Here is a 10,652-nt window from a genome sequence, read left to right as displayed (position 1 = left end):
ATGAGGGTTAGAGGGCCCTGCCCTTTCGAGCTTAAAGTCTAGGAGGGAGGGGATGGTGGTACAGGAGGAGATGGCTGTGGGGGATGGAATGGAGTGAGGAGTGGAGGGGATCGGCTGTTAGGTGAGGGTGGGGTAGGCTTCCCTGAAGAGATGGGTTTTTTAGGGTGCGCCTAAAGGTGAGGAGGGTAGGGGACAATCTGATGGATTGGGGAAGTGAGTTGCAGAGGATGGGGGAAGCTCTGGAGAAGTCCTGCAGTCGGGCGTGGGAGGTGGAGACCAGGGAGCTAGAGAGTAGGAGGTCTTGTAAGGAGCGAAGATTACGGGTTGGGTGGTATTTGGGTATCAGGTCGGTGAGGTAGTTTGGGGCAGCGTTATGAATGGCTTTGTATGTCAGTGTTAGTAGTTTGAATTTGATGCGTTGGGCAATCGGGAGCCAGTGGAGGGAATGACAGAGGGGGGTGGCAGAAGTGAATCGGCTGGTAAGGTGGATGAGTCTGGCCGCTGAGTTCAGGATAGACTGGAGCGGGGATAGCTTGTTTTGGGGTAGGCCGGTGAGAAGGGAGTTGCAGTAGTCCAGGCGTGAGATAATAAGGGAATGAATGAGTTGTTTAGTAGTGTATGGGGTGAGGAACGAGCGTATTTTGGAGATGTTGCAGAGGTGGAACCTGCATGCGGTAGTCAGCGATTGGGCATGGGGTTGGAAGGACAGGTTAGAGTCTAGGATGACACCTAGGACCTTGGCTTGCGTCGTGGGACGTGATGGAGAGGGTGGGGGGGGGGGGGGGTGGTACAGGCAGGGGGAAAAATTAGGATCTGGATTTTGGAGAGGTTTAGTTTGAAGAAGTGGAGCGACATCCAGTTCGATATGTCATTCAGTGGGTGGGTGATACAGGCGGAGAATGAAGGAATGAGGTGAGGGGTGGAGAGGTAAATTTGCGTATCGTCGGCATAGAGGTGATAGTTGAAGCCATGGGAGTGTATCAGTTTGCCGAGGGAGGAGGTGTAGATGGAGAAGAGAAGGGGCCTGAGGACAGAGCCTTGGGGGACCCCAACAGAGAGGGGGAGAGAGGGGGAGGTGGCAGCGTTATAGGTAACGCTGAAGGAGCATTGGGATAAATAGGAGGAGAGCCAGGAGAGAGCAGAGTCCCTGATGCCAAAGGAGTGTAATTTGTTAAGGAGGAAGGGGTGGTCAACTGTGTCAAAGGCCGCGGAGAGGTCGAGGAGTAAGAGGCAATCCTGACAGCACACATTTACACTGATAATCAGGGCACTGAGAATCAGAGAAGGCCCATTAGTGCATCTTATCATTGCCCCTCAGTGCTGGCAATCAGTGCCCATCAATGCCATCATCAGTGCTGCCTATCAGTGCAGCCTCGTCAGTACCTCCTTATCAGTGCCCACCAGTGCAGCTTATCATTGCTCATCAGTGCAGCCTCATCAGCGCCCATTAGTGCAGCCTCACCAGTACCCATTGGTGTCACAAGTTAGCCTGCACCTTCTTGTTTGTGTATCCTTACCTCCTTGCTGCAGTGCTGCTCCTGATTACTTTCACGTGTGATTTGTCTGTGCTCACCTATGGGCATCGTCTGCTATCCTCTGGGTTTTATTTTCTTCCCTTCCATCACTTCCTGGTCCGCCTCCTTGTTTGCCTGTCTATATAAGACATGCTCAGTCTAGCCCACTTTGCCTGAGCAACTTCTTAGTTCTCTGAGTTCCTGGTTGTGTCTACGGTTGTATCCCTGGCTTCGTCCACTGACTGTGCTGATCTCCACCTGTTCTGACCTCGGCTTGTCTATCGGCTTCCCTGTTGTCTCCTGGATTACATTCTGCTCACGCGATTGTTCTCCGCGTCCTCAGCTGGGTGTACCTGGGGGCCGCGACCTGGTTCCAGCTTGCTGCAAGTCCATCCCCACCATCAGAGGCTCTGGTGAAGAAGTAGGCTGGGGCTTAGACTCCACGCCCTGGGGAACCCCGAGTTGGCTGTCTACAAGGGCTCACTACCACATGTTCGTGACATCGGTGCAGCCTCACCAGCGCCCATCGGTGGAGCCTCACCAGCGCCCATCAGTGCAGCCTCACCAGTGCCCATCGGTGCAGCCTCACTAGTGCCCATCAGTGCAGCCTCACCAGCACCCATCGGTGCAGTCTAATCAGAGCACATCAGTGAAGAAGAAAAATTACTTATTTGCTAACTTTTATAACAGAAACTAAAAAACAAAGTTTTGTTTTTTTTAAATTTTTGGTCTTTGCCAAAATTCCGAATTTCCAGTCTTTTCTTTTCATTTGTTTAGCAAAAAAAAAAAAACCCAGTGGTGATTAAATTCCACCATACTGTAGCACTACCCCTTAGGAGTCACTAAGTTATTTTTGGGCTCCCTGTCATTCTGGACCCCTTTCTGAAAGCCCTGCCAACACCACAGGATTCCTTTGACCACAGTAAATTACCCCCAGAAAGCCGACTCACACACAGGTTACAGTAAACTGATATGAGGTTTATATCAAGCTTCAATGTACGCTTGGCTGAACAGCACAACATGGTCTTGGTGTGTGTAATGGTAGTTAATACTCTTAGCAACTCTAAGCAAAGAAACAACACAGACAGCAGAATCTCAATTCCTGTTAGCAGGCCTGCTTTTCAGAACTTAACCCAATATCTCCAATCTGAGGTGTTTCTAGTCCCCAGTAAGCAAGGAAAACTACCAAAGGTTGAACTAGCTTACTTTGGATCCTCAGAATCTGATGTAAGATTTAAATCTGAGATAGGAAAGAGCTCTTTAATTAGGGTAGTCAATGTCTCTTAACGTGCAGTGAGGAATCTTCTGCACGCTTGTTGGGATCCAGTTGGTGCACATTTAGGAAGAGATGAAGGTGACAGTCCCTCAAAGGGTTAATGCAATGAAAGGAAGAAATGGACAAGTACTAACCCATTAGGTGGCACTTGACTTGGGTAATGTCCCTTTAATGCACTGAGCAAGTAGTGGTGCTCCACAGAGTTGTGGTAGTTCATTGAGAACTACAAGCCGACAGACGCTAAGTCGGGACTTGTAGTTCATTCATTCACAGAATATTGTGAATGAATGACGTAGCTGCGTGGGCAGAGCCCCGCTTGGCTGTGCTGCTTTTAAAAAGTGACAGCTAGTACAGGGGACTCCTCCTACAAGCTTTAACCAGTGCTCTGCTGAAGTCACAAGACTACTCTAACTGCTGATGAGAAAAGGTATTTAGCAGTTTTTATTTAATAAAATAATTGCATTTCCATGTTCTGTGTACTGTGGGAGACCAGGTATAGTGAATGCAAAGTCCGGGGAGACCAGATATAGTGAATGCAGGGCCCTGGGAGAGTGGATATAGTGAATGCAGGGTCCGGGGGGACTGGATATAGTGAATGCAGGGTCCAGGGAGACCAGATATAGTGAATGCAGGGTCCAGGGAGACCGGATATAGTGAATGCAAGGTCCGGGGAGACCGGATATAGTGAATGCAGGGTCCGGGGAGAGCGGATATAGTAAATGCAGGGTCCTGGGAGACCAGATATAGTGAATGCAGGATCCGGGGAGAGTGGATATAGTGAATGCAGGGTCCAGGGAGACCGGATATAGTGAATGCAAGGTCTGGGGAGACCGGATATAGTGAATGCAGGTTCCGGGGAGAGAGGATATAGTGAATGCAGGGTCCTGGGAGACCAGATATAGTGAATGTAGGATCCAGGGAGAGTGGATATAGTGAATGCAGGGTCCGGGAAGACCAGATATAGGGAATGCAGGGTCCAGGAAGACCAGATATAGTGAATGCAGGGTCCGGGGATACCGGATATAGTGAATGCAGGGGGTCCGGGGATACCGGATATAGTGAATGCAGGGTCCGGGGAGAGTGGACATAGTGAATGCAGGGTCCGGAGAGACCGGATATAGTGAATGCAGGGTCCGGGGAGACCGGACATAGTGAATGCAAGGTCCGGGGAGACTGGATATAGTGAATTCAGGATCCAGGGAGACCGGATATAGTGAATGCAGGGTCCGGGGAGACCAGATATAGTGAATGCAGGGTCCGGGGAGACCAGATATAGTGAATGCAGGGTCCGGGGAGACCAGATATAGTGAATGCAGGGTCCTGGGTTTAGTAACACTGTAACATATTAAATGTTTCAAGTAATTTTTTATATTTTTAAACTGATACTTTAGTGAGAAAAGCCCTCCCATTGCTTTTGTCCTTTAGAAAATGCTTGTTGCCTGGTTGTGTCAGACCTCAGGACTTTTGATTCACAGATCCAGAAAGTTCCACTTTCGTACTCTTACCTCTAGAAGAAAATGTCACTTGGACTGGTAGCAATGGTAAATACCCTCAGCTATGTTGTTTTTATTTCACATTCTAAAGCGGTATTAAACCTAAATCCAAAAATGTAATATATTGCAGCTTTTTTTCCCTCTCACTTGGTGATCTGACCAGTAACACACCTCCTGTATTAGAGCACCCCCACTCTGAATGAAGGAGCACAGGGGGCACAGCAGACAGCAGCATTGTCAGTCTGGGGGAGAGGAGTGTTAGCTGTACTAGCAGATTTAAATACACTAACAAATTGAAGCCAACCTCCAGCTCACATTGCAGTTACAGCAACATTATTTTAAATTGTGGGATAAAGGCTTTACATAAATAAATGAAAGATGATGATTATAAGCACCCCTGGCAGTGGTAAATGATTTGTCTCAGCACTCTAAACTGATACATTTGCATGGCAGCTTGTTCTGTTGAAAAACTACAGACTTACTGGCTGGATCACCAGGTGAAAAAAAAAAAAAAAATAGAGCCGAAAAAAAAAACAAACGGAGCCATCACATCTAAGAACTGGAAAGCTGCAATATAACAAATGTTTGCTCTTGGGTTTCTTATCGCTTTCATGGGAACAGTTTTTACTTCATTTTTGTTCATTCCTGTTTTTTGGATGGAATTGTTACCTGTGTACATACCTGCTGAGGATTCAGTTGACAATCGTACTTATTGGACATTGACTCCTGGAATTGGAGAGTAATCTGAAAGAGAAAAATGACATTATTACCTGTGAGAAGGGCTGTGGATAAGGGGGTAACCACCAGTCCTCCTGTAAGGGGCCCAGGCCAGCTGGGGGGCCCAGGCAGCTGGGTGAAATAAATATGGGCAAGGAGGGTGATGGATGTGGCGGTGGGGCTATTACTGGAACCAATCCTCTGTATGGCTCTCTCTGCAGCAGCTGGAAGCCGGATTCTCCTCCTCCTCTCCCTCCCACTGGTTTTTAGCTGCTGCAGAGAGAGCCATACAGGGCTCTGGTTTCAGTAATAGCCCCCCCACACCCAAAACCCACCCTGTGCACCATATGTTTCCCTCCTGCTGCCCAGGCTCCCCTGAGTGCCCCAAACCCCGCAATGCTGCCTACTTCCCTCTTCTCCTTCCCACCGGTAGCTACAAGCACACAATAGGATCCTTCAGGATGGAGAGTAGGGAAAGGGTTCAGTAAATATGTCACATTTACCAGCCCCTTCCTTTCCTGAATGAACACAATGCGTGATTGGTATTGATCACTCACTGTGTTCATTCATAACTAAAGCATAGTGAACTGTCAGGGGGCCCTGTCAGGTTGGCTGTATGGGGTCCCATGGTTTCTGCCTGTAGGTAAAAGTATAAAAAAAAGAGTTTACTACCACATTAAGTTCCACTTTGAACTAGCCATGCACAGCCTGAATTTCTGCTGATTTCTGCTGAATTGGCCGAAACTTGGTTTCTCTGATGGCACTACCTGGCTCAACAAAAGCAAATCTAAAAATCAGATTAGCTAGTTTTGCAAATTAATGGCAGAACAGTGATTGTATCCTAGGGAATGCAGGCAGCTGCAGGAGCTGTGGCTGTCTGAATACAATAGCCGGCAATTGAGATTCCTCCCTCGAAGCTGTTTAGCGTGGATGGAGGTATCTATTCATGAATCTAAAAGTGTATGGCTAGCTATATTCTTGTCCCTGTCCTAATTACTTAAAAAAAATTCCACCTGTTAGGTTGCTTATTGCACTTGTAAAATCGATTGTAAAATGTGGTAAAATGCACGTGCGGTTTTGCCACTTTTCTGGTGTGTTTGGTGGTTGCCTCACATCAGCCTGTACCTGTGACAAAGGATATGTGGCTCAAAAACACCAAAGACACAACTGCGAGTGCGTTTTTGCCTCATTTTTTATGTTTTTTTCTATTCATTTTAGGGAGGTGCTTTTTTTATAACAGCAAACATGCACCAAAAATGCAGCATGCAGACCCTTTAAAAACGCAACTGACCCCCAACTGCCTGGTGTGAGGAGTTCCATAGGATTTAATGGTCATGCATTTTCCTCTGCTTTTTGTAAGGCAAAAAATTAAAGAAAAACTGGTCAGGGTGAAAGGACTTTAAAATGCACATTTAGGTCTGAAGATTACCTAAAACTCCCCAAAAATATTATACGTTTTGTGAAAGCAGGGACCCTATAGAAATGTATATGATAGCATATATATATAGAAAAATGATAGCGATTGTAATTTTTTTATGTCACACAATATTACACTATTATTTATCAAAACTATATTTTCAGTGAAAAATACTCAAATTAGCGGATGTAATGGCTCAAGAAAAAAAGCTTTTGTGTGCAGCATTTTCCCCAGACCCCCCTAATACTCACCTAAGCCCCCTCTCCATCCACTGATGTGCACTGGAGTCTCGGCTATCCCGAGACTCCCTCTCCTCATTGGTTGATACAGAAGTGGGAGCCACTGGCTCCCACTGCTGTCAATCATAGCCAGTGAGCCAATGAAAAGAGAGAGGGGGCAGGGCCAAGCTTCGGCTCCGTGTGAATGGACACACAGAGCAGCGGGTGCCCCCCATAGCAAGTTACTTGCTGTGGGGGCACCCAACAAGACGGAGGGGCCAGGAGAGCCAACGCGGGACCTGAAATCCAGGCTGCTCTGTGCAAAACCACTGGACACAGCAGGGAAGTATAGACGTGTGTTATTTTTTCTAAAAAAAAAAAAAAAGCCTTTAGAATCACTTTAATTAAACACGAGGGCCCGGGGTCAGTAGGGGGCCCCATGAGATTCCCCTGGTACCTTTTTCATAGGCTTTTTTGAGTTTGGGCAAGGACACAGGAGCCCCATGATCCCCTATTGCCCGGGGGCCCCATGAGTTGTCAGTCCGCCCCTGGTACAATGACAGGCATAAGGCGGTTTTCTCGTTCTGGGACGACGTCATATGACGTCCCATTCTAACCACCCATGTGCGGCTCCGGGAGTGCGCAGCATGGCGATCAGTGGTGCGCTGTGTCCCTCGGACACAGCAGATCGCCGATCAATGGAAAGAGCCGAAGATGTCGGCTCGGTCATGTGATCAGCTGTGTCCAATCACAACTGATCACATGTAAACAGGGAAATGCCGGTTATCTGCATTTCGCTCCTCAAGAGCTGTCACGCTGACAGAGGAGAGGAGAGCCGGTAATCGGCTTTCCGCGGAGGGGACATATACACTGATCATCAGAGCACATCAATGCCACATATCAGTGCCCATCTGAGCCGCCCATCAGTGCTGCCAATCAGTGCCACCTATCAGTGCTGCCAATCAGTGCCACCTATCAGTGCCAGTCAGTGCTGCATATCAGGGTGCATCAGTGCCCGTCAGTGCTGCCTATCAGTGCAACCTAACAGTGCCAGTCAGTGCCGCCTATCAGTGCCATATATGAGTGCTGCCTTTCAGTGCCCATCAGTGATGCCTGTCAATGCCCTTCAGTGCCACCTACCAGTGCCTCCTCATCAGTGCCCATCAGTGCCACCTATCAGTGTCCATCAGTGCAGCCTATCAGTGTCAATCAGTGCAGCCTCATTAGTGCACATCAGTGAAGGAATAAAATCACTTATTTACAAAATTTTATAACAAACACTAAGAAAAAACTTTTTTTTCTAAATTTTCAGTTTTTGGTGTGTTTAAGAAAAAATAAAAATCCCCGAGGTGATTAAATACCACCAAACGAAAGCTCTATCTGTCACAAAAAAAGTCAAAAATTTCATCCAATTACGCGAAATTTGTTAGATTTCAAAACTAAACTAATTTCGTTGTTTTGCACATGTCTATATGTAATGCTTTGGAGGACTGTCAGAGACTGCAATAGAGGCAATGAGGGTCAGAGACAGGATACATTGTTGGCGGCGATATCCTGCAGAAGACAATACCAAACTGGGAACATGATACATGGGGGTAGAAGACATCAGTGTTATTACCCCAATCAATGTTCCCTCTACAGACCGCTATCGCACATCATATACCAAAGGGACGCAAGTTGGGAACCAGGGGGATAGAGAAGGTGACTCTCCCCAGCGGGGACACAGACAAAAGGTCTAACCCTTCTATACTGTATGCCAGGGGTCTCCAAACTGCGGCCTGAGGGCCAGATGTGGCCCTTTGCTTGCCTTTATCCAGCCCTTCAGGAACTATTTCTAACTCTGATATGAGGTACTATTGCTTCCAATGACACCAAAGGCAGGGCACTATTCCTCCCACGGACACCATCAACGGGGTGCTATTTCTTCTACTGATATGAGGTACTATTTCTTCCAATGACACGAAGGGCAGGGCACTATTCCTCCCACTGACACCATCAATTGGGTGCTATTTCTTCTACTGATATTAGGTACTATTTCTTCCAATGACACCAAAGGCAGGGCACTATTCCTCCCACTGACACCATTAATGGGGTACTATTTCTTCTACTGATATGAGGTATTATTTCTTCCAATGACAACAAAGGCAGGGCACTATTCCTCCCACTGATACCATCAATGGGGTACTATTTCTTCTACTGATATGAGGTACTATTTCTTCCAATGACACCAAAGGCAGGGCACTATTCCTGCCACTGACAACATCAATTGGGTGCTATTTCTTCCACTGATATGAGGTACTATTTCTTCCAATGACACGAAAGGCAGGGCACTATTCCTACCACTGATACCATCAATGGGGTACTATTTCTTCTACTGATATGAGGTACTATTTATTCCAATGACACCAAAGGCAGGGCACTATTCCTCCCACTGACACAATCAATGGGGTACTATTTCTTCTACTGATATGAGGTACTATTTCTTCCAATGACACCAAAGGCAGGGCACTATTCCTCCCACTGACACAATCAATGGGGTACTATTTCTTCTACTGATATGAGGTACTATTTCTTCCAATGACACCAAAGGCAGGGCACTATTCCTCCCACTGACACAATCAATGGGGTACTATTTCTTCTACTGATATGAGGTACTATTTCTTCCAATGACACCAAAGGCAGGGCACTATTCCTCCCACTGACACCATCAACGGGGTACTATTTCTTCTACTGATATGAGGTATTATTTCTTCCAATGACACCAAAGGCAGGGCACTATTTCTCCCACTGACACCATCAATGGGGTACTATTTCTTCTACTGATATGAGGTACTATTTATTCCAATGACACCAAAGGCAGGGCACTATTCCTCCCACTGACACAATCAATGGGGTACTATTTCTTCTACTGATATGAGGTACTATTTCTTCCAATGACACCAAAGGCAGGGTACTATTCCTCCCACTGACACCATCAACGGGGTACTATTTCTTCTACTGATATGAGGTATTATTTCTTCCAATGACACCAAAGGCAGGGCACTATTTCTCCCACTGACACCATCAATGGGGTACTATTTCTTCTACTGATATGAGGTACTATTTATTCCAATGACACCAAAGGCAGGGCACTATTCCTCCCACTGACACCATCAATGGGGTACTATTTCTTCCACTGATATGAGGTACTATTTCTTCCAATGACACCAAAGGCAGGATACTTTCTGTTTTTAGAAGGTTCTATTATATTCTCACGCCATGGCTGCTTTGGCTTGCTCTACGCTTGCAGCGTAACATGACTGAAATGGTTAACAGCCACAGAATTCCATGACGTGTGCCATAGAAATCTGAAAGCACAATGAAGGGGTTCAAGGCTGCTGAGGTACATGGTATTCTCCGCCACACAATAGAGAGAAGAGCGGGAGGGACGAGACGTGATTTCAGCCTGATGTGCGTTATACAAAGACGATATATACTGCAATGTCCCTCCCTATACTATATACTGTGTATCAGTGGGATGGCCTTCCTAGGAGTATAATATCTGTAAGAGTGAGATCGTGACTGGAGGATCTGATCCTTATGTAGGAAGACCGGGACATAAATATAATAATTTAATCTTCACCCAAAACCAAAAATGTCCTATATTGCAGCTTAGCAATCATTAGATCTGGTGGCTGCATTAGTTTTCTTTTTCTCCCTCTGTTTTCACCTGGTGATCTGGCCAGTATCACACCTCCTGCAATAGAGCGCCCCCACTCTGGATGGAGGAGCACCTTTGAACAGCAGTATTGTCAGTCTAGGGCAGGGGTGGGCAGCACAGTGGCTAAATGGTTAGTGCTTCCACCTGGCAGTACTAGGATTGCTGGTTCGAATCCCAACCACGGCACCACCTGCCTGGAGTTTGCATGTTCTCCCTGTGCCTGCTTGAGTTTCCTCTGGGTACTCCGGTTTCCTCCCACACTCCAAAGACATGCTGGTAGGTTAATTGGCTCCTGTCTAAATTGTCCCTAGTATGTG

At 46.8% G+C, this 10,652-nt stretch overlaps 1 protein-coding gene across 1 annotated transcript in view; it reads right to left on the bottom strand.

The window, feature by feature from the left end:
* Positions 1–10,652, bottom strand: part of LOC149440895 (HLA class II histocompatibility antigen, DM beta chain) — a 61,754-nt gene that overhangs the window by 6,947 nt on the left and 44,155 nt on the right. The window contains exon 5 of the mRNA XM_089658004.1: positions 4,965–5,027. Coding sequence (XP_089514130.1) covers positions 4,993–5,027 — 35 coding nt within the window. The 3' untranslated portion in view covers positions 4,965–4,992. The remainder of the gene's footprint in view (positions 1–4,964; positions 5,028–10,652) is intronic.

This window comes from Staurois parvus, unplaced genomic scaffold (genome assembly GCF_062004578.1).
Source record: "Staurois parvus isolate SC_StPar_1 unplaced genomic scaffold, SC_StPar_1.0 ptg001049l, whole genome shotgun sequence".
Taxonomy (NCBI): Eukaryota; Metazoa; Chordata; class Amphibia; order Anura; family Ranidae; genus Staurois; species Staurois parvus.
The sequence above is the reverse complement of the archived record's forward strand: the minus strand, read 5'-3'. Positions and strand labels throughout refer to the sequence as shown.